At 40.1% G+C, this 25,723-nt stretch overlaps 1 protein-coding gene across 1 annotated transcript in view; it reads right to left on the reverse strand.

Moving 5' to 3' along the window:
* The window catches only part of LOC140480146 (annexin A10-like), an 83,829-nt gene that overhangs the window by 31,216 nt on the left and 26,890 nt on the right, over positions 1–25,723 (reverse strand). The window contains exons 3-5 of the mRNA XM_072574899.1: positions 22,272–22,366; positions 9,696–9,809; positions 1,122–1,212 (exon numbers count right to left, since the gene is read on the reverse strand). Of these exons, the coding sequence (XP_072431000.1) occupies positions 1,122–1,212; positions 9,696–9,809; positions 22,272–22,366 (300 nt within the window). The remainder of the gene's footprint in view (positions 1–1,121; positions 1,213–9,695; positions 9,810–22,271; positions 22,367–25,723) is intronic.

Below are 25,723 nucleotides of genomic sequence, written 5' to 3' on the forward strand. Positions count from 1 at the left end.
AAATAACAAATCCTCATTAAAACCCAATTAATTCATCAGCTTTTTTTTGCTTTAGCTCAGACAGGACTTGTGTCACAATGCCAGGATGACTTTCCATTCCCAATGGAATGTTTGCAATGTGTTTGATTATATTGGTCCTAATGTTGAATAATAAGAAAAAAAATGCAGATGGATTTATCAGCAATAACCCAGACACCAGAGGAGGACAGAACCTAGGTATTTTCATCCCAGTTGACCCTCCAAAGTCTTTCTTGCTAACAGTGAGGCTTGGTCCCTGAACTACTCAGACTGTCATAAATATGTCCTTATTTGCCAATTAACCTGCATTTATATAGTGTGTTTAGGGTAGCAAAATATCCAAAGGCATTTATCACATCCATCAGTTTTCATTATGTAGGACAGGATGTACCCTGGGACTGTAAAGAATATGCGAATGAATATTGCCACTGTATGCCATATTTCCCATATACTTCAGCAGACTATACCGACTGAGTCCCAACATCAAAATACTGCAAGCTCCATCACCTTTCAACTTTGCCATTGCAATCTATGAAGTACAATAAGGCCTTAGTTAGCAAATCTTCAAGTGAACTCTCCAAGGTATGCAAGTACAAATTCTTAATTTATATGTCATTTGTAACCTTGATTTTGGTTGGATGCAATATCCATCATTTTCCAACAACAGTGCAATATGCCATAGTATGTATGATCCATAGGGCGCACTGTGGCAATTCATCAAACTTATTTCAGGATCATTTTCTTGTCCTGCAACTTTTATCACTTAGAAGGACAAGAGCAACAATTTCAATGGAACATTATCTCCTTCCAAGTCACTTCCAAGATACAAAACTAGGATGGACAAATATGGGCATTCCTTCATTGCTATTGGTCAGAATCCTGGAATTCTCCACCTAATAACATTGTGGGAGTACCGTTGCAACATGGATTTTAGTTGTTCAAGCCCAATCCTAGGGCAACAAAGCAGGGGGTGAAAGTATGACTTGGCCAACATCACTCATAACTTAAGGTACAAAAGTAAAAGCAAATCAGCATCTTAATTTCTGTAAAACTAAACTGACAGTCATTTTAAAATTTGAATGGAATTATAAAAATTGTATTACGCATCATGTAGACTTCATTAATTGCATAGATCTCACTGTTGGTTCTTGAGGCAAGAATCTCAATTAAGCAGTTTTCATCTGTGCCTGCACCCTACATTTAAAAGAAAAAAAGTTCATAATATGACTGTCACAAAGCCAATTAGATTAATCTGATACTGAAACAAATACAATTTATAGCGTGAAAAGATAAATATACTATTAAATATTACAATTTGTACAAGTGGGTGTAAAAATAAGCGGGTGGCACAGTGACTCAGTGGTTAGTACTGCTGCCTCACAGCACCAGGGTGCCAGGATCGATTCCAGCCTCAGGTGACTGCCTGTGTGGAGTTTGCACATTTTCCCAGTGTCTGCGTAGGTTTCCTCCAGGTGCTCCGGTTTCCTCCCATGGTCCAAATATGTGCAGTTCAGGTGAATTGGCCATGTTAAATTGTCCATAGTGTTAAGTGCATTAGTCAGAGGGAAATGGCTCCTAGTGTGTTACTCTTCGGAGGGTCGGTGTGCAGTTGTTGGGCCGAAGGGCCTGTTTCCACACTGTAGGGAATCTAATTTAATCTAATCATAAAATAAATTGCAAGGACATTATCTTGTATGTAATAATGCTTCAAATAGCTAAGGGCCATGTTTGGTTTTTCATACTGTTCCCTGGAAATCCCTCTGATTTGGACAATTGTAAAATTAATTCTACAAAGGGAGCAGTTGTAAAATTTAGCTTCACAATGCTTCACAGGAACTGAAATATATGCATCCTTGCTGTCAAATCATCAGCGACATCCTGAGGACTGAATTAGGTCTATATATTATGACACAATAACTCTACTTTCATCTTGATGCAAAGTGGTTTTGAGATCACATCGATGAGAAAGTGGTTGAGAGGTGAAATAGTCAGGGGATGGTCTGATTCCTAAGTGCACTGAAGCAAACTTATGAGATCACCTTAATTAATCCTAATCTCTGGGGCTTTGAAAGTAGAACCAGTGCAAAGTTAAATTTCAAAAATGCTTAGATGCACTAATATAGTTCCTGGTTAAAAATTAACCAGCTAGAGATTGAGGCACTGCATGCGCCCAAAGCTCCATCTCAACAAATAGAATATGAGACAGCAGATAGTACAATTCATGTCTCTCCCAGTTGAGTATGCACAGTCTAACAATAGCCATATTATTAACATACAGATAAATAGTCATGCCAAGAAGCTGCCAGACACAGCAAATATTTGAAATCCATTTGAGAGTCCAAATGGAGAAAAATCAGCAAGGTTCCTTTACATATATACATTATAATCTTTGAATGATTATTGCATTTCTTACAGTATAATTGTAGCTGCACTTCACTTTTTTGGTTGTAAAACGCTCTAAGTCCACCTTGTGTAATGAAAGGTCCTTTGGAATTGCAAGTTTTCATTCATTTAGGTGATTCAGTGAATCAGAGCACAGACCCAAGGATATCCCTCTTTTAACATCCCAAGGGTATCTAATATTATAAGGGCACTGTCATTTTACTGTCAACTTTTCAGGCAGGCAGGGCTTTAATGCTTAACCTCCAAGGGACAAGTTTTTCATTTCTGTGCCAGGTGCAGTGTCTGCAGCAACGTGAACTTTTACAATACAATTTTTTATTTTCCAGTGTGTTAACATTTCAAAAACAAACTCATTTGTCAAAATACAGAATTGGCAAAACAGTCATATTAGTGTACCAACATCTGCATAATGCTTGATTTCCCTGTTGTTAAATCTAACAAATTACCTTGGGCGCTGTTGCCTTTTTAAGCTACAAGTATCATTTAAGAGGGCCTTAGATAATCAATGACAATCAACAAGTTGCTAATATCGTAATGAGGAGAGGAAAACTGTTTAAACTGAATGTGACCTTGAATCTAGTGGAAAGAACCTAATGGAATTTTAAAAAATGGTTTCAATGTTTTTCCACCTACCAATTAGATTTTTTTTAACAGCATCTCGGAAATTTAATTAGTGGCATTGAATTAAATTCACCAGGGCTCTCTGTCAAATTAGAATTTATTGCAGCATTGAGTCATAGAGCCAGGGTGAAATATCAACTCCACAACATAACACAACTAATAATGTGAAATAGCTTTTTAAATCACCATTCAGCTGCAGTACAGAGCCGTAATGCATGGTTACTCGCTCTACTCCTATAAGCGATAACTAATCATACATTTTCAATCCATACAGCACAGCAGATGGGCTCTGGTTTTATGCTGTAACATAATGTCCCTGCCAGGGTACATCCTATGCCCTGATCAAGAGAACAGACAGCAGATCTGTAGCTGGGTGTCTGTGAGGAAATGCATAAGGATGACCTTGATCTTCTAGAGGTGTTGTACTTGTGTTCTGCTAAGCAATTGACTACCATTGAGTCATTATAGTTATTCATATATGTAGTATATAATTGAAATAGCTGTGATCCCATTCTGATTCCAATGGCAGGGCAGTAACCACATTCAATAAGTAAAGATACGTATCATATGAACTTTCAAGGATCCAGAGATTGTGATAAATAAGAGTACATACATATATTAAGGGGCACATATTTGTGAGGTGCATCAAATATGTTATTAAAGGCAACTTTGAGAGGAGTCAGCAGGCCCAAATGAAAATTACAAGATCCTGGAGCCTGGCATTTTTATGTAAAGGATGACTTTACAGTGACTACGTGGAGTGTTCCATGGTCATTGACTGGAACATCCTGCGGGTCTATTGATGTGGCATCCTGCTGTAAGAGGCAGTCAAATGAATATGAAATCGTAAATGTGAAGGTATCCTGAACCCCTTGTCAATGTAAGGCAATCCATGAGACAAGTGGACTGCTGGTTTTTACTAAAATAAATTCCCTGTTTGTTATCTTCAGGGCAGAAGGCTGGAATTTTCTGATAGACCATACATCACCTTCATGGGGTTGAGATTGAGGGTGGTCCAGAGTCCAGCATGGACGTACAGGGACTCATGGTTCATGGGGGCAGCTGGCTGTTTACATAATCTCCAGTCAGTTTTGATTTTGGTATTTCTTTGGTATATTTTTGCACTGAGCCCTCATCCACAGTTTGAAACAACTTCTTCTGTGGTCAACATACCCCCTGGGCACATAGGAACTAAAATTAAAATCTGAACTTCTGAGTCAGACTCAGATTTGTGGAGATGGGAAGTGTCCCTTTTCTCACTCTCGAAGTGGGACTGAAAATTGGTGCTGTAGAGTCATACAGCCAGATGTACAGCACAGAAACAGACCCTTCAGTCCAATTTGTCAATGCCAACCAGATATCCCAACCTAATCTAGTCCCATTTGCCAGCACTTGGCCCATATCCCTCTAAACCCTTCCTATTCATATACCCATCCAGATGCCCTTTAAATAATGCAATTGTACCAGCCTCCGCCACTTCCTGTGTCAGCTCATTCCATACATGCACTACTCTCTGCTTGAAAACGTTGCCCCTTAGGAGTCTTTTATATCTTTCCCCTCTCACCCTAAAGCTATGCCCTCTCGTTCTGGACTCCCCCACCCCAGGGAAAAGACTTTGTCTATTTCTCCTATTCATGCCCTTCATGATTTTATAAACCTCTAAGGTCACCCCTCAGCCTTCGATGCTCCAGGGAAAACAGCCCAAGCCTATTCAGCCTCTCCCAAATAGCTCAAATCCTCTAACCCTGGCAACATCCTTGAAAGTCTTTTCTGAACCCTTTCAAGTTTCACAACATCCTTCTAATAGGAAGGAGACCAGAACTGCATTTAATATTCCAAAAAGGCCTAATCAATGTTCTGTACAGCCGCAACATGACCTCCCAACTCCCATACTCAATGCTCTGATCAATAAAGAAAAGCATACCAAATGCCGCCTTCACTATCCTATCTACCTGAGACTCTACTTTCAATGAGCTATGAACCTGCACTTCAACATCTCTTTGTTCAGCAACACTCCCTAGGACCTTACCATTAGGTGCTAAGATTTGCTTTCCCAAAATGCAGCACCTCACATTTATCTAAATTAAACTCCATCTGCCACTCCTCAGCCCACTAGCCCATCTGATCAAGATCCCATTGTAATCTGAGGTAACCTTCTTCACTGTCCACTACTCCTCCAATTTTAGTGTCATCTGCAAACTCACTAACTATATGTCCTATGTTCATATCCAAATAATTTATATAAATGACGAAACGTAGTGGACCCAAGACCAATCCTTGTGGCACTCCATTGGTCACAGGCCTCCTGTTTGAAAAACAACTCTCCACCAGCACCCTCTGTCTTCTACCTTTTAGCCAGTTCTGTATCCAAATGACTAGTTCTTCCTGTATTCCATGAGAACTAGCCTTGCTAACCAATCTCCCATCAGGAGCCTTGTTGAACGTCTTACTGAAGTCCATACAGATCATGTCAATCACTCTGCTGTCATCAATCCTCTTTGTTACTCTTTCAAAACACTCAATCAAATTCATGAGACATGATTTCCCATGCACAAAGCCATGTTGACTATCACTAATCAGTCCTTGCCTTTCCAAATATGTGTAAATCCTGTCCCTCAGGATTCTCTCCAATAACTTGCCCACCACTGATGTCAGGCTCACCAGTCTATAGTTCCCTGGCTTGTCCTTACCACTTTTTGTAAATAATGGTACCACGCTAGCCAACCTCCAGTCTTCTGGCACCTCACCTGTGATTATCGATGATGTTAATATATCATTAAGTGGCCTAGCAATCACTTCCCTAGCTTCCCACAGAGATCTAGGTCAGGTCCCACACTTGGTCAGGTCTTGAGGATTTATCCACCTTTATGCATTCCAAGACATCCAGCATTTCCTCCTATGTAATTTGGACATTTCTTTCAAGATGTCATCATCTATTTCCCCACATTCTAGATCTTCCATGTCCTTCTCCACAGTAAACACTGATGCAAAATACTCACTTAATATCTCCTCCATCTCTTGCGGCTCTGCACAAAAGCTGCCTTGCTGATCTTTGAGGGGCCCTATTCACTCCTTAGTTACCCTTTTGTCCTTAATGTATTTGTAAAAGCCCTTTGGATTCTCCTTAATTAAATTTGCCAAAGCTATCTCATGTCCTCTTTTTGCCCTCCTGATTTCCCTCAAGTATACTCCTACTGCCTTTATACTCTAAGGATTCACTCGTTTTTTACTGTCTTTACCGGACATATGTTTCCTTCTTTTTCTTAACCAAACCCTCAATTTCTCTCATTATCCAGCATTCCCTACACCTACCAGCCTTTCCTTTCACCCTAACAGTAATATATTGTCTCTGGACTCTCGTTATCTCATTTCTGAAGGCTTCCCATTTTCCAGTCATCCCTTTACCTGCGAACATTTGCACCCAATCAGCTTTTGAAAGTTCTTGCCTAATACTGTCAAAATTAGCCTTCCTCCAATTTAGGACTTCAACTATTTTGAAACTAATAGAATTATGGTCGCTGGCCCCAAATTGCTCCCCCACTGACACCTCAGTCACCTGCCCTGCCTTATTTCCCAACAGTAAGTCAAACTTTGCATCTCCTCTAGTAGGTACATCCACAAACTGACTCAAAATTTTCTTGTACACACTTAAAAAAATCCTCTCCATCTGAACCCTTAACGCTATGGCAGTCCCAGTCTATGTTTGTAATGTTAAAATCCCCTCCCATAGCCACCCTATTATAATGCTATCCCTTATCAAAAATACCATTCCCCCCTCCTCTCTTGCCTTCCTTTCTATCCTTCCTATAGCATTTGTATCTTAGAACATTAAGCTGCCAGTCCTGTCCATCCCTGAACCACATTTCTGTTATTGCTGTGATATCCTAGTCCCATGTTCCGAACCATGCCCTGAGTTCATCTGCCTTCCCTGTTAGGCCTCTTGCATTGAAATAAATGCTGTTTAATTTATCAGTGCTACATTGTTCTCTGCTTTGTTCCTACCTGGCCTGACTGTTGGACTCGCTTCTTTGCTCAACTGTATCAGTTGGACAAACTGATTGATCTCTTTCCTCAGTATCTACCTAGGTCCCAAACAGCTGCTCCCCTTTATTTGTTTAAATCATCCCAAGCAACTTGAACAAATCTCCCTGCCAGTATATTAGTCCCCTTTCAATTCAGGTGCAATCCATCCTTCTTTTACAGGTCACTTCTACCCCAGGAGAGATTCCATTGATCCAGAAATGTGAATCCTTCTCCGTTACACCAGCTCCACAGCCATGCATTCATTTGCTCTGTCCTCCTATTCCTACACTCACTAGCTCGTAGCATCGGGAGTAATCCAGTATTATTACCCTTGAGGACCTCTTTTTTAAATTCCTGCCTAACTTTCTATATTCTCCCAGTCTATCCCCTCTACATTTTCCAAAACAACATACTTGTTTGAAATGGGGATAGCCACAGAAGACTCCTGTACTACCCGCCTACCTCTTCTACCTTTCTTAGAATTAACTCAGCTACCTGACTGCATCTGTGACTTTTCTCCCTTCCTGTAACTGCCGTCCATCACACTCCTTAGCTCTTGTAACTTCCTCATTGCCTCTAACTGTTGCACCAAGTGATCCATTTGATCTGACAGATTTGCAACCAACATTTATTGCAGATATAATACTCAGTAACCCTTAAACTTTCCCGAAACCCCCAGATCCGACAAAAAGAGCATATCACTCTACTTAAGGCCATTTTGCTCCTTCCAATCTACAGACCCAGAAAGTAGCACTATTGTATTGCTCTACAAAACACTGTTCCATGCTAACTTCATACAAGTGGCTTATATTTTATAATCTAATCAAGAGACAGACCCCAATAAAAACATATAATCAAGAAAGAACACATTCTACTTACTAATGTAGATTTACAGCCAGGCTATACTTAAAACTATTTACTTATCTGTTTTTGTGCTGTGACCTCTCCCAAACAGGTTTCTCCAACCTCAGTTGTGAATTTCACTGTTTGTTAAATTTTCCTAGATACACTCCAATGTCCAGTGATACATGACTTCAAACAGCAAAGGCAGTAACTGCGCAGATTCACTGCTGTGTCAGTTAGCAGTGTGGGTTTCTTTCTCTCTCTCCCTTACAGACCATGTGCTTGCTGCCTTTGTCTGTCTGTCTGTCTGTCTCCTTTTTAAGAATGCTGTTGTTTTGATCTTTCTTTTCTCCAGAGTTCCAAAACAATTGCAACAGCATATAATACAGTGATTGCTACTTCTGGAATTTGAGGAAATCTCCTCAAACACCTAAAATACCTAAACAAAAAAATGGGCAGCCTGTTACAGCCAAGAATTTTTCCCATCCTCCATCTTGATTACCCAGAATCCTTATAGATTTATGGCATTTAATTCAAGGACCATATCTTTTTGTTTTCTCTGTGTTTTTGATTGCAGACTGAAATGAGATAAAAACCTATTTTAAAGTCATGGATTGTTGAAAGATTACTGCCATTTTATATGGGCTGTTTACACAGCTGCTTGTCTTCACCACTCACCAGACAAAAGAGCAGTGCTCGGAAAGGGATGATTTCAAATAAACCTGTTGGACTATAACCTGGTGTTGTGTGACTTCTGACTGTGTCCACCCCGTCCAATGCTGGCACCTCCTCATCATGAGCTTGTTTAAGCAGTAGGGAAAGGCGGTTACAGACAGATGTTGTGTAGGAATAGGGATTTGGCCAGCAACAAGGAGGTGATTGGTCTGAGAGCTAGTGACCAGTTATCGATGACAAAGGCCTGCCAACTGGCAACAAATAGATCATTAACTCCCAGTCAGCTGAACAGTTTACGGCTATGAATGGTTGTGCAGAAGGAGTAGGATCGCTGGAAATAAAACAGTGGTGTTTCTGTGCTGTAGTCAAAAGAATCTGAGCCCCCAACATATCCAATTTATATCCCCATATCAATTGCTATAAATTGTGTCTTTTAATTAGTACACCAGCAATCCTTAAAAGTGTGAACCAGTCACTCAGCATCTCTTCCAAACAAGTGAAAGTGCATGGTAATTGAAAAGTATCATTCTGATCAGCAAAAGGGAGTATTTGTGTGTGTTGCGTGTGTGTGTATGTATGTAGGCATTTATAAGTGTGCTAGTGTTTTAACTGGTACAGTTATGTATTGATGATTGATAATTGTTTATTTGTAATTAGAATTAATTTTTTTTAATGAGTAGTAATTGTTGGTAGGTGTAGAAACCTGGTCCATGCATTCTGTCAACCTAAATTTGAAGTACTGATAAATTCGCTATTTTTCATATTTTTAAATGCTTTACTTTTTGTGACAACTCTGGAAATAGCAGGGCTTGATTTTCAGTGTGTTACTCTAATGAGGAGTAACAATTACATAAGTTAAACTTATATGAGCTCTTCATTATGAGAATTCAATTTATGGACCATGATTCCATGCTCTCCTATTGGAAACACATACCAGAAACATCAGGCATTCATATACCAACCGTTTAAATTAAGTGCGTCCAATAAATGATTACACCACTTATTCCAGCATAAATATCTTGCTAAATAAGTAATTCTGTTTAGAGTTATCATAAAACAACAATCTTTCCATGCTGAAATTTCATGAAGATACAAGAGTATTTGTACTGTACCTTCATAGCATGTCGCAGTTCATGAGCATCAAAAAAGGCTGGTGGATACATCAGACCTACCATTACCTCTTTGAAATGGCCAGACAATTTCTCCTTAAGGTCAGTGACCAGATCCTGTATTTGAAAGAAGGTATGTTCAATCAGGAGGAACATGCAATTAACTGCAAGTTGTTTTGTCAATAACATGTGCCAATTCTTGGGAAGTGAAATAACCTATTTATTAAAATGTTGTGCATTTGAAAAGATCCAGCAAACTTTGAATTGCACTTTGAAATTAATGAATGTTAATAAGGTAAACTTGAACACCAAATCACATGAGACGATGTTGTGGCAGCTAAGAAATTATATAAATGAGAATCATGATAGTATGATCTTACACCAAGATGTTGGTGGTGATTTAACTGATGGAGTGTTAGCTTTGGTACATACAACTGATGACACCCAGTTTCACTTCACCACCACCTTTCTTGACCAAGTCACTATTGCCAAATTGTCAGACATCCATTTTTGATGTGCACAAATTCCTTCCAACTAAATATTTGATTGAGCAAACTAATTGTCTTTATCCTTGCCATAATTCTGTTCTCTAGTATCAGCCCTATACATTTCTCTGGCAATCATCTGAGGCTGAACCAGGATGTTCGTAACCTTAGTATTATTTTTGAACCCAGGATGAGCTTCTGAACATGCATCTGTATTGTTACTATGACAGATTCTTGATGAAGAGCATATGCTCAAAATGTCAACTCTCTTGTTCCTCGAATGCTACCTGACCAGCTGTGCCTTTTCGACTCTGATCTACAGCATCTGCAGTCCTCACTTTCTGCCTGTTACAAAGACCACCTATTTCCACCTCTTCAGTTCCTCCTAGAGGTCATTTGATGATGAAACTTTCATTTATACCTTCTTACCCCTAGACTTGACTATTTAAATGTATTTTTGTCAGTTTCCACTCTCCCTCCCCGTAAACTCGAAATCATCCAAACCTCTATGTCTATATCCTAATGTGCTTCCAATCCCGTTGCCCATCACCACTGCCTGGTGACCTACACTGTTCCCAGTTAAATAAGGCCACACTTTTAAAATTCTCACCCTTATTTTAAAACTGTTTATGGCCTCACCTTTCCTATCCACTCTAAACACTTCAGGTTACTTAGGGTCCTCCAATTCCAGAATCTGCACAACACTTCCAATTTTAATTACACAATATATGGTAGTTCTATCTTCAACTGTCAAAACCCAAAACTCTGGAATTCACTCATTAAGATTATCTACTTCTCTTTTATCCTTTAAATTCCTCTTTTAAATGCATGTGTTTGACCAGCTTCCACAACATTACCTCATGTGGTTTGGTGTTCAACTTTACTTTATAATGCTCCTGTGAACCACTTGAGATGTTTTATTATGTTCAAAGGCACTACAGTATACACCAGTTGTTGTTGTAATTACTGTTTGATCTTACTTCTGTACTGGAGTATTAATTCAATAGTTTCTGGCAATATTGAAATAACAATGAAATACTGAAATAATGTTAACAAAGGATCAAAGTACAAAAAACAAAACTACCCACTTAGGACACATATCGTAACAGCAAGACCTTTGAAAATGTTTGAATGTATAGAGAACTAGATGAAAATATCAGCTGGAAAAGCATGTAATAAATATACCTCTTGTCTTGTTAGACAAAATCTGATAATACAGTTGCATTTATTTAATTGAAGGATCTGATTTATCAGCTTTTCTCAATAGGTAGAAACAGACTTCGGTCAAAGCCTGACTAATAGCATTCCAATTTAACATGTCTTTTGAGCTTTCTCTGCTGGTCTAAAGTGATGGAAGTGGACAGTGTAATCAGCACTACATTAGAATGTGCTGTATAAATACACTATTAGCTGCAGCAGAACAGTTGGTCCCAGTCAGATCAGATTACAGCAACTTCTGATATGTTCCATTATATGACATGTGATGAAAGGTCTGCTAGAAAATATACCAGCACCCCCAAGAAATCTATAAACCTAGGAACAGCAAATTATCAACTCTAGTATTTTCTATTTCTCCATGCTCCAAACTTGTCATTTTTCCACACGCAGAAATGTCAGAGTATGGAATGTAAGCTTGCTAATATATATTTAATGAATTTTTGAAAAAAATCAAGTTTTATGTGACCTGCAATTTATTTCAATTGATAAATATTTGATATCTTGACTTTATACAGCAATCACATAGTCAAATGAAACAAGTACCAGAATTTTAATTTTTGTTTTTCATTTCCTTTAGTCAGCTTGGTTCAGTTCAGCAGTATCACCTCTGAAGGCTGTGGATTAAATTATATTTCCAGTGTTTGCACTGATAAAATTGCTCACCTTGCCAGCAACAGTCATGACACATGAATGAATTAAAAAGTATTGTTGATTGGTACTGCAATCGAGTAATGAGGGAAGTGGTGAATTGTTAGAAGCACTGTCCTTTTGACACAATGACATTTTGTCTACCTAATTCAATTGTTTAGATGGATGAAAACTGTTTCTTAGCATTATCTAAAGGAAGGTCTGGAGGCTTTTTGGTATCTAGGTTAATATTACTCTTTCGTCAACATATATTTATAAAAGAACTAACTTTGCCGGTGGAGAAAAGAAGCTGTCATTGTCCATACAATAACATCTGCAATTCATATTAATTTATTGAAGTCTTTTGAGGCGTGCTATATAGCTAAATATAAATTACCTTTTAACATGTTAAAAATGACATGCCTCAATGTTCCACACCAATACAGTTGACAAAGGAATAGGAGAAAATTGGGGTCTGAGTGATGTGGACTATGATGTGATTTGTGGCAGGATCAGACAAGCAGCACAGCAAGGCCTAGCTTGACATCGCGAGCATCTCACTCCAACTTGCTATATCTTTTATACATTTAACAAGTGTTGAGTCAAATTTCTCACTACCAAAAAGTCTCCAGACCTTCCTTTAGACATGAACAATTGACTCAGGTAGTGTTCAGTGCCAGTTAAGAAGGATTATTCTTTGTTAAATGCCATATTAATACCATAACTTAGCTCATTAATGTTCAGCTTCCTATTGTATCAACTATGTTGAATAAGCTAGATGTTGTGAAATCACAACATGGAAATCAGAGCAGGTATCTGGTGACTTCAGCTCTCTGCTTGATTCAAATGTTCTCCATGTTGCTTAGGACCAAGCAACATCTCAGAACATCATCTAACAAATGCCACGCTCTCAGAATCCTCATGAAACCTTTCTGATCCACTTGCAGGAGATTTCTGCACTTTGAAACTGCACTTCAGGGTTGAAATACTGCTGCAAGGGCACTTTGCATACAAGGATTTCACTCACAGATTGGACCAGGTTACATTTCAGGGCTCTGGGTGCTCGCTCTTTTAGTGTTCACTCCACTTAGCACCTTCCTGGGTTCTCACAGCATTCCTGCTTTGCCTTTTGGTGCAGTCATGGAGCCAGGCAGCCTGTTTTGCTGGTCAGCAGCCCTTAATCAAGGGAACTGACATCTTGCCGTATGTCACATTGCTATGTCAATCGCATAAAGCCCACCTCAAATGTCCGATATCCATTTTTCAGGTCTGCTTTCAGAAGGTGGTGAATCTGTAAAATTCTTTACTGTGAAGGGCAGTTGAGGCGGAGACATTAAATATATTTAAAGTCATGATAGTTCCTTTACTGATTAAAATCTAAGGAACAAGAGTAGGCCATGAAGGGCTTCTGTCCGAAACATCAATTTTCATGCTCCTTGGATGCTGCCTGACTTGCTGTGCTTTTCCAGCACCACCCTAATCTTGACTCTAAACTCCAGCATCTGCAGTCCTCACTTTTGCCATTTAACCCCTTGTGTCTGTTCCATCATTCAATGAGGTCATCACCGATCTGTGAGCTAACTCTATGTACTTGCCTCTGGCACATGCCCTTAATAGCTTTGCTTAACAAAAAGCAGTCTGTCTCAGATATTAAATTAACAGTTGATACAGCATCCAATGCTATTTGTGAAAGAGTTCCGAACATCTACCATCCTTTCGGAGTAGAAATGATTCCTAACATCTCTCCTGAATAATTTGGTCCTAATTCTCAGACAATGGCTCTTGAGTTTGTTCCATGACTTAGTTCTAGAATGCCCAACCAGTGGATATAGTTATCTTTATCTACCCTGTCTTTTCCAGTTAATATCTTGAAGACTTCAATTAGATCATATCTTAAACTTCAAAATTTTCAAAAAAAATTGAAATACTGCATTCATTTCTGGTTTCTCTAATAGAGGAAAGATAACTTGAAAGGGTTCAGAAATGATTTGCAAGGGTGTTGCCAGTGTTGGAGGATTTGTGCTATGGTAATAGGCTGATTAGGCTGGGGTTATTTTCCCTGGAGCGTCAGAGGCTGAGTGGTGACCTTGTAGAAGTTTATAAAAAAAACATGAGGGGCATAGATATGGTGATTAGCCAAAGTCTGTTCCCCAGAGTACAAGAGTCCAAATCTAGAGGGCGTAGATTTAAGGTGTGAGGGGACAGATTTAAAAGGGACCTAAGGGGCAACCTTTTTATGTAGAGGATGGTATGTGTATAGAATAAGCTGCCAGAGGTGGTGGTGGAGGCTGATAAAATTACAACATTTAAAAGGCATCCAGATGGACATGTGATAAGAAAGAGTTTAAAGGGATATGGGCCAAATACTGGCAAATGGGACTAGATTAGGTTATGATATCTGGTTGGCATTAATGAGTTGGTCCGAAGAGTCTGTTTCCGTGCTGTACATCTCTATTACTCTAAAAAAGGCTTAATTTGTATAATCTCTTATCATAAGGCAAACAGAGGTTATAGAGAAAAGATAGGAAAGTGGAATTGAGAATTATTGAATCAGCCATGATCTCATTGAATTGATGGGCTGAATGGCCTTGTCCTGGTCCAATGTTTTCTTGGTCCGATTTCAAGTTCACAGCATAGAATTCTTGAGAACAAGTTCAATTCTACCACTAGGTGGCATAGCATATCAGGAAATCTACCCAGGTTTCTATCAAATTGCCTCTTGGTCATTATCCATGCCAACAATGACTCAGCAATTCCACACTCCTGCCCCCCCAACACCCACACCCACCCACTCTATAGTCTGCCTCTATTTATTTGTGACAATAAAGTGACAAAGCTAATGGTTTCTTTATCACATCTGTCAATATGCCTCGTCCCAGGTGATCTGTGAACCTGTTGGGACTGGCGCACTACTGTTCCTTCCAATATGTTTTGTTAATTGCAAACATAAATCTACAGCTGTAAGGAAAAAAGGTGCGGCCTTTAATTCTCATTGAAGTTCTGTGTGCTTTTATTTCTTCTTTTGAAATGCTAAATTGTGGCTCACAGATTCAAAAATGAAACAACGCTCTCAGTATCTTCCTTTGACTTCAAAAGGAGCCCCCTAATTAAGTGAATTGAATGGGGAAAAAAATTTCAGGCATGGTTAAAAATGCTGAAAAATACAAATAGAGCAAAACCATAGCAACATTCTATTACCCAATCTGATGTTTAATACTACACTTAACACTGTTGATTCACATTTCTGCTCGGAGTGGAAAAAGCCATTGTCGTTGAACAAATGACAAAGAAAAATGACAACATTTAAGATGCAACTGCCGATTTACTAACAGAACTATTTCATGGATTTTAAACTAATTGGGTTCTTCATGTACAAATGCTTTAGGGATAAACTCTAGAAAGTAAAAGTTTTTGGAATAGACTGCAAGAAATTGCCACTGGAAATTCTAATCAGTTTCAATTTTAACTAGAGCACCATCAACATGCTGTATTAAGCATTTATTAATTGCTTGGAAACTGCAGGAACTATGATAGACTAAATTTAGCAACTAGTACATCATTTTAAATCATCTCACAGAAGGACAGCAATTAAATGCATCCAGTGTACATTAGAATATAATTAATAAAGCAGTCAATGTGTTCTCTGGAAGGAAAAGGTTACACTGGGTTAAAAATGAATTTGCAAATCAGTTCATTCCTCTGTGTGAGTACAAGAAATCTCAAACAACTGCCAAACCATTCTTTGAAAGAAAATTAATTCCCGAGACATTTTGGCATTGACAATTCACCCATGAGTGTATTAATCCATTACAAAAATGAGGACTAATTAAAATGCCCCCCTACAATCACAAGGAGGACAAGTTGGGGTGGGTAAGCAAGAACAAATAAGGAAAAATTTAGGTTATCCACACTTTACATATGTTAATTGTATCATGCCGAAGGGTATTTAGTGCCTTGCCTTTGTGAAATATTTCAGCATCAGTTGTTTATAGGAAATATACATAATAAATGACTGGTCAGGCAAATAGTTCAACTTACTAATACTGAGGAGAATGCGTAATGCTGCAGTATCTCTCATAAATATAGTGACAATTAATTGTCCCAACGAATGGCACAATTTTAAAGAAATAGCATATTGGGTAAGAGATATAAATTAGTAAACCTAGTAAAATTTTCCTTTTAATTTTTAAAACATTGGCTTAATATTGTGTGCATGCATTTGCACCTGCCCAGTCAGCAATCATCTTTTGTGTTAGCGGATGTATCGTTTGATATACATTGGGTGAACATACATGTAGTAACTGTCATAGGTTTAAAGGGAGGGGAACACTTTCCACAACTGGTGTACATTGACGACATATGATCACCATATGTTAACATTTCCTGTGATGAAGTGAGCAAGTTATGAATACAATCATCAACATGCTGAAGGCTACATTGAAAAACGTTGTATATTTCAGCAAAGGGAATATTTTCAAATCACACTCTCGCTGTTAAAATATTTAAAAGAGGTAACAGTTTTACATCAATAAATCAGCATTGTTCATATCAATGAGAGAATTTACAGACATATTAAAGCATTGAAATGTATGATGGAATTTTCTCATTTTCATTTAATGAATTTTGCTAAGTATTTTACTTTTCTCAGACAAGTTTCTATTTTGCATTTCAATAATTATGCAGTCATTCTCTTCGGCACCTTTCTTGGAGAATTGCATGGCCACAAATGTGGAAGTGCTTACCAATGTCCAAAAATGCGCAGGTGAGGTGAATTGGCCATGCTAAATGCCCATAGTGTGCAGGGATGTGGAGACCAGATGCATTAGTTGTAGGAAATGTGCGGTTACAGGGATAGGGTGGGGGGGTGGTGGGTAGGTCCAGGTGGGATGCTCTATAGAGGTTTGGTGTAGATTCAGTGGGCCTGCTTCTGCCAGTGGGATTCTATGATTCCAATGCCAGGGCCTTCCAACGTTAATTCATTTTTGTTATTTAAATTGCTGGCACGTGCCGAACTCTAAAGTAAGGTGATGAAGGGCTAAATGGTGTACAAGTTAGTCTGAGAGTAGCCACGATTATGTGATGATGGTGGTGGCTTGCCAATGCCAAGCTGCTAGGATGGAGGGTGGATGATGGTGGCAGTTGTGGAGCAGATAGGGACAGTGTTGTTGTGAAGAAACAGTTAGATGATGCTGAGAGAAGCATTCATTGACCTACAGGCACCAGGTATCCCCTTTGATTTTTGTTGGGAATTTGAGCCATTTTGGGGAGAGGTGACTTGGAAATGATATCAATAAGGGGAATTGGGATTTAATGAGTTGCAAATGCACAGAAATAAGATAGCCACCATCCACGGGTAAGATTCTGAAGTTGACATTGAAGTCTTGAGGGGAAAATTGGGCAAATTTGCTTTGGAATTGCATATCTGATTTGTTTTTTCTCATTCTAACCATAAGTTCCCAGTTTCCTCACATCACACCCAGGAGAGAAACTTTCCCCCGAATAGCTCTGAAACATCCAAAGCAACATATAGGGATTGACCAGAATTTGAACTTAATACTCTCTGGTCAATGTCGTGTGGTCTGAAAGTGGGTTGCAAAGACCAAGTGCTCTTTTCAAGTCAAGCAACATTAGACACTGAAGGAATAATTAGACTGAGGAAGAGGAAGAGAGTAATGGGGAAGAGGGAAAGTAAAAGGCAGTAAGAGTAAGGAGGGGAGGGGATACATGAGAGAGGAGAAAAGTGGCATGAGAGAGAATGAGAAAAAGGGGGAAGAAATGATGAATTAAGGAGGAGAGGATAAGCATATAGGAAAATCTCCAGACACAAACACATTATGCCTGTCAGTCGGCCTTTCTATCTTTTCACATCAGTGAAAGAAAATTTCCAGGAAAATTTTTCCATGAAAGTACTTAATTAGATGACACACAAGAAGATTAGGAAAATTATATTTTTTTGAGATTGATGGATAAAATCTTGTGTCTGCTTCCAAACTTATGGTTCATGGTTAGAAGCATCTCTCTAAAAAAAATTCTTCTACAGACACGAGGGGTAAAATTCATCTCCAGGCTGGAGCAGGAGCCTGGCTTTCCCCCAGAAATACCCACTTCCACATCACATTCCTACTGGCTTTGCCTGGTAATCAACATTGGATTACCCCATGAATGTCTAAAAGCTAAACTTCCCTCATTTTACGTCCTGATACATAATTTTGCATTACAGTTTCTCATGCAGTTTTATATTCTCTTTCTCCATCCCTCTCCTACTCTGAGAAGTAGTGTGTATCTCTGAGTAAGACACAACAAAAGTTCACAGTTTTTACTTCTTTGTATCTACACTCTTCAATTCACTCTTTTCGAAAGCAATTGTGGTCTGTTGATCTTGTCGAATGGAAATCAAGGTGAAATAGAATGGCCTTTGATCTGTACCTTTAAATGATGTTTAAATTATGAGGCTGGGCTATCACAAATAGCTGATTGTTTGACTCAGAATAAAATGAGCAGCATTGTGAACCTGATGACTCAAATCTCTTTGCCACTGTGCTAATTTGCACTGTTGACAGTTAGCTGCTGACTCACCCCTCAATCTGTGTGCTGTTTGTACTTTATAAAGTACAGCCAGCTGTTTCACACCTTGAGCAGAAAGTCACACAAAAAATTGCTAGAGTTCTGATGAAAGGCACCCCACTGAAAACAGACTTATTTACTACATTGCATTTTTGTCAGATTTTCAGTAATCACACTTTAAAGTGTCAGATTGGCTCCGTTGGTATTAACACCAATTCTGAGCCAGAAGGCCATCAATTTGAGATGTACCACAGTTTTGTGCATTTTGACTTCAGGCTTTCCTCTTAATGATGTACAGAGGGACTGCTACATTGAGGGACATACGAAGCAGATTTTTCTAGCCCAGGGATGTGGATTTTGGATGTGGGCAAGAAAATACTGGAAGCAAGGCTGGGACCCTGGCACAAACCAATGTGACTGATCGACATCATGCCAAATGGACATTGGCAGCAAATTTAAATAGTAAAAGACCTTCATGGGCCAACTTTCTTGGCCCAACATTAAATTGCTTCTACATCTGCTTTAGTTACGTCTCTATCAGGGGAGGTGATGGTCCAGTGGTATCACCATTGGACTGTTAATTCAGAAACCCAGCTAATGTTCTGAGGACCCGGGTTTGAATCTTGCTACAGCAGATGTTGGAATTTGATTTCAGTAAAAATTTGGAAGAAAGAATCTAATGATTAGATTAGATTACTTACAGTGTGGAAACAGGCCTTTGGCCCAACACGTCCACACCACCCCGCCGAAGCGCAACCCACCCATACCCCTACATCAACCCCTTACCTAACACTACGGGCAATTTAGCATGGCCAATTCACCTGACCTGCACATCTTTGGAATGTGGGAGGAAACCGGAGCACCCGGAGGAAACCCATGCAGACACGGGGAGAACGTGCAAACTCCACACAGAGTCGCCTGAGGCAGGAATTGAACCCGGGTCTCTGGCGCTGTGAGGCAGCAGTGCTAACCACTGTGCCACCATGCCGCCCACTGAAAAATGATGACCCTGAAAAGTCCATTGGGTTCATGAATACTCTTTAGGGAAGGAAACTGCCATCCTTACCTGGTCTGGCCTACATGTGACTCTAGACCCACAGCAACATGGTTGACTTTTTACTGTCCTCTGGGATGGGCAATAAATGCTGGGCTAGCCAGCGATGTCTTCATCCCAAAAATGAATACAAAAAAAACATCAATTTTGCCAGCAGAGGAGAGGGTTTATGCCACATGGGGTGGATTTATGCTGGCTGTAAAGTGCTTTGAGGATGTGATTATGCTTCATGAATGCAATTGCAAATAATCACTTTGGCTGAATACATAAAATCGGAAAATCTTGGAGCTCGCTCGTTGCCATAATGTTGAATCATTCTTCTTGCCCACTTCCTTCTGAACACAGAACCAGTTCCAGCCAGAATACACTCCCCCTTTGAGAAGGTCAGGCAGAGTTGGACTGACGAGCTTCATGTATTGTTAGCTCATCACCTCTATTAGCAACGTGGCCGTGCAAGCTGAAAGTACCTCTGCAGGTTGCCCACTAGTCAGCCTCTTTAAATTATCATGTTTACACAGCCACATGAAATACTGAATGAAAGCTGAACTCAAAAATAAATTCAGGACTGCTGGTACCAGCCTCAAATGATTTTATGGCTCCACACAGAGTTGAGGAGCCACTCTACGTTTATGGTACTGTCTGCAAGCTATAATCATTTAAATAACAGGAGGCATAGGTTAATCATAGTCCTTGCACTTATTTTCAAACCTTGTTGAATTTAAGGCCAACTTGTACAAATTATACTTATTCACCCCAAAGCCTGTCCACTATCTACAAGGCACAAGTGAGGAATGCAATGGAATCCAGGATACCATCCAGGACAAAACAGCCTGCTTGATTGAACAGCTTATCCCTCCAATGACAATACACAGTAGTGTGTACCACCTGCAGGATGCACTACAGAAATTCATCCAAATTCCTTGTATAGCTCCCAAACATACAACCACTATCATCAAGAAGGAAAAGGGCAGCAGATTCATCACCATCTGCAAGTCCCCTCAAAGTCATTTACCATCCTGTCCTGGACGTAAGTCACAGTTCCTTCACTGTTATTGTGTGAAAATTCCAGTGCACTCATTCTAACATCACTGTTGGTATCCCTAGACCAACTGGTCTGAACTAGTTCAAGAAGGAAGCTCATAACCACCTTTTCCAGGGCAATTAGAAATCTGCAATAAATTTTGGCCTGGATAAAGAAACCCAGCTCCTCTGAACAGATAAAGAGAATTTGCTGTATGAACACCAGTATTTGAAACATGGACAGGTGTCCAAGAAATGGTTGACTCTGACTGCATTTTTGAAAATTTATGATGGGCCCGCCTCCATTTGTCTGGGCTGCCCTGATCTGATTTTATGGTGGTCAGGTTGTCAATTCATTTGGATGTGGGACTATAACTCACAGACAACACACCCACCATAATGAATCTGTTGTACATTTTCCTGAGAACATCTGTTCCCAATTTAGCTGCTCTAGTTCCTGCCTAATTGCAATGTAATTCCCCCTCCTCCAATTAAATACTTTTCCCATATCGTCTACTTCTATCCCTCTCCATGACTTTAGTAAAGGTCAGGGAGTTGTGATCACTATCACCAAAATGCTCTCCCATCGAGAGATCTGACACCTGGCCTGGTTTAATGCTAAGCAGCAAACCCAATATGGCCTCCGCTCTAGTCAACCTATCTAAATATTGAGTCAGGAATCCTTCAGAAGCTCTTAGTCTGTGAGCTGCTGGGCAATCATGTGGGTTCTGATGAGATATGGAACTGAATTCGGCAAGTTGTGAATTTTACCAAGCCAGTGTGGCTGACCTTAGAGAAATGGTTGGTTGAATGAGTTCAGGAGGTGGGGGTGAGGGCATAGTGGGGTAGCATGTTTTACCAGGTGGCACCAACATGTGGCCTGTGCACCTCTCCTCACTGATAAAATCAATTGGCCACTTGAGGTCAAGGGTGGGTGAGACAGCCAAAGCATCCCTTGGTAAAATATCAGTGGAGGTGGATATTTGATGGCGTTGCACTCAAATACTAGTCCACTACCAGGGGAGGAGTGCTGAGGGAAGCTGGGTTTGATGAAGAAAAAGAGGCACTGCAGACCATCAAATTTTTAAAAATATCACCACAGAGTCACACAGAATGGAAACAGACCCTTCAGTCCAATTTGTCTGTGCCAACCAGACATTCCAATCTGACCTTGTCCCAGTTGCCAGCATTTAGCCTATATCCCTCCAAACTCTTCCTATTCATTTACCCAGCCAGATGCCTTTTAAATGTTCTTCTCTCTAGATTAAGCCAGATACTCCCTTTAAGAGAAATTAATTAAGCAAGGGCCATTCCTTCATTTCAAGGACTTCTATTATAATCAAAGCCCCTACCTTTACTTAATTCCCTAATGAGAGTGTCTTTCAGTCTAGATGGTGAGAGTGATAACACTCTCCATTTACAAATGGAAAACTAGGAAAATAAGTTCAACAACTGTCAAGAACTCCTTACCTGATAACTTGATGACATGACACAAAGGACTTCAGGATTTCTGAAAGGATGTTATCTATTTGTGATAGAATCTGAGATCTTCAACTTATTCTTGATCATTTTAACTCATGACAAATGTCAGCAAAATATCAAACTACATACCTGTCCATATGAACCACTGTAGATCTGAGCAATAATGAGCCGTTGGGCATTACAGCGCTGGGTTAAAATTTCAATAAGATCATCTTTATTGCATTCTATATGGAAAAATAACAGAATAGAATTTGTTTGTATATTAATTTGAAGATTTTGGTTTAAGTATTATATTGTTCATGTTGTCAAAAAAAGTGTCCTAAAACCAATAAAACTGATGAGTTTGCAAGTTTGAAATTACAGCACTTTCATTGTCTGGCAATACTATATGTAAGGAATCAAATAAAAATCATTGTTAAAATAATAAAAGGGAGTTTAAATAAACAAATTAACACAGAGACCTGACTGAACATGGAATTCTCTCTCACAAGATTGCTGAATTAGATGAATGAATTATTTTATAATTAACTTGGAGAATTATCTTAAAATAAGAAGAAAATTCAAACATTTGTGGAGAATGATGAAGAAGTTGAAGAATGACGGAGAGAAGTAACTAGCTCAGGCTATAGAGATCAAGTAGTTTGATTTAAGTGCAACCACATTCTAGTGAGTGAGATAAGAGCATTACTTTGACTAATTACTTACCAGCTAGATATCATGTTTCAATTAAAAGAAGGAGCAGTGTAATTAATCATTAACTGATAATCTGAATGACAATCTTAATGGCTGGAATCCTATAGGGGCCTAGGTGATGTGGGTTAAGGCAAGATGTGTGGCAGATTACGCAGTATTCAGCACCATATTTGTCTTCTCAGATATTGGACCAGTTCATGTGTAAGAGACCTAGACAATATCAGAATTGAGCTACCAAATAGCAAATAACAATCACGCCACACAAATGCCAACATGAGAGAATCTAATCATTGGACCTTGATATTCAATGGCATTCACAATCCTCCAATCCTAACATTTTGGGGTTACCATTAACCAGAAAATCAATTGGACTAACTATATACACATAGTGGTTACAAGAGATAGTCAAGGGCTGGGGACTTTGCAGTGAGTGACTCACTTCCTGACTCTCCCAAAACTTATCTACCATCTAAAAGGCACAGGTCAGGAGTATGATAGAATACTTCTCATTTGCCTGGATGAGTACAGCTCCAACAATACTCAAGAAGCTTGATGCCATTCAGGACAAAGCAGCCTGTTTCATTGGCATCACGTCTGCTCCCTCCACCTTGGAAACATATTGGAAACCAAGTTGCTGGGTAAAAATCCTGAATTCTTCCCTTACGGTATTGCACATGGACTGCAGCAGTTCAAGAAGGCAGCTGATCTTCACCCTTTCAATGGCAACTAGGGATAGGCGATATATGCCGACTCAGCAAGCAGCTCCCACAACCCAAGCCTAAATTTTTAAAAATTTGGATGAAAAGTGGGTAAGGCCTATCTTGATGATGGGAGCATCTTGATCCATTTTTATGCTTTTCACAAGTGGTGACGTAGATTTCTCACCAGGCAGTGGTGAATTGCTAATTAAGAGGGATTATTGTTAGTTAAATGCCTTGTATTTTGACCAATTGCCTTCAGTAATATTCAGCCTCCTATCTGACCAAACTTTATGTGCAGGGACAGGAATCCAGCTTCTGAAGGATTCCTGACTCAATATGTAGATAGGCTGACCAGAGGGGAGGCCATATTGGATTTGCTGCTTGGCATCAAACCAGGCCAGGTGCCAGATCTCTCAGTGGGAGAGCATTTCCGTGATAGTGATCACAACTCCTTGACCTTTACTAAAGCCATGGAGAGGGATAGGAGTAGATGATATGGGAAAAGTATTTAATTGGGGGAGGGGAAATTACAATGCTATTTGGCAGGAACTGGGGCACCTAAATTGGGAACAGATGTTCTCAGGAAAATGCATGACAGAAATGTGGAGATTGTTTAGGGAACACTTGTTGATATTGCTGGATAGGTTTGTCCCACTGAGGCAAGGAAGGGATGGTAGTGTGAAGGAACCTTGGGTGACAAGGAATGTCAAACATCTAGTCAAGAGGAAGAAGGAAGTCTACTTAAAGTTGAGGAGGCAGAGATCAGACAGGTCTCTAGAGGGTTCCAAAGTAGTCAGGAAGGAACTGAAGAATGGACTTAGCAGAGCCAGAGGGAGATATGAAAAAGCGTTAGCAGGTTGGATTAAGGAAAACCCTAAGGCATGCGACACTTATGTAAGGAACAAGATGATGACCAGAATGAGGATAGGGCCGATCAGTGCACTTCTGCGCAAAGAGAGAGATGAACGTGAGGGATGCTGAATGAGGAGTGGCAGAGTGACTTGATGTGTTGTGTACTCATTGATCTCCCGCTTCCAGATGGTGCAGTCGGCTTCCAACGAAGACCTGCAACCATTGATCCACATTTGTGACCATGTTGTGATGTCAGATGGTATAAAATGCATTTGGTCTACACAGCGAGAATTACAACACATGTACAGTTAAAGAACAAACATTTATCCATAACCTGAGAGCCATATACAAGCCATTGCCAACCTTGCCAGCGAAGCATTCTCAATAAGATTTCTTCTTCCTCCCTCTGCAATTATGAGTCTGTGTACTGCCTTGTTCTGCAGCTGGGTTGAGGGATCCTGCTCTGTGGTGGAACCTGCTAGTGCAGTCCAGACATGCCAAGGGTTTTCTTGTCAGAATCAAGTTGATCCTCCTTTGCTTTAACTGCCAAAGATTGGAGGAGAGCAGGCATGGTGGGCTGAGCCACTTTTGGAATGGCCTGTCAGGGAATGTCTGAGGAACCTCTGTGTGGTTCCACCTCCAGCTGGGTACCTCCCAGCACTTCCCTGCCTCTTTGTGAGATAAGGGCAACTAGATTGGGGTCACTGCCCCTCAGCCATTGTTGCTGTGACTCCGGTTCTCAGGACCAGTGGCTGCGGTGAATGGAGTATGTGTGTGTGTGTGTGTGTGTGTGTATATAACTCTTCAACAGACTCTGAGGATGCTGGGTCTGGCTCTCCATAGCAACCACCAACCTGTCCATGGAGGCAGACAGTCACATGACTCACTGCTCTGCAGCAGCTTCTGGTCAATGAGGGCCACTGCCTCCCACATCGTTGTCTGCTCCTGTCACTCCCTGTGCATGTGGGTGAAGCCCCTGATTGTCAACACCACATGCTCCTCTCCTGCCTGGGCCTGAGCAGGAGCCTGGTCTCCAGCAGTCCCTGGGAGCAGGCGGCCATTTCTTCGTCAGCCAGCACTGGAGCTCTCACAGTGAAGTGCTCACCAGATTGTGGTCCAACACTTTCTAACGCTAACGCTTCTAACAAGATGTTAGTATCTGAGCTGATTGGGGATGCAAGAGATGGTGTTGCTAACGTATCCTCTGAGACCATGGCACTGTCATCGTCAGAAGTCCAGGAAGGTACTTCTGGTGAGCTGGGTGTTTTTCTCTTGAGTTTGCAGGCAGTCTAGTTGTACATGCAATATACAAGAGAGAGACAGCATTAGAATTAT

This window comes from Chiloscyllium punctatum, chromosome 1 (assembly GCF_047496795.1).
Source record: "Chiloscyllium punctatum isolate Juve2018m chromosome 1, sChiPun1.3, whole genome shotgun sequence".
Taxonomy (NCBI): Eukaryota; Metazoa; Chordata; class Chondrichthyes; order Orectolobiformes; family Hemiscylliidae; genus Chiloscyllium; species Chiloscyllium punctatum.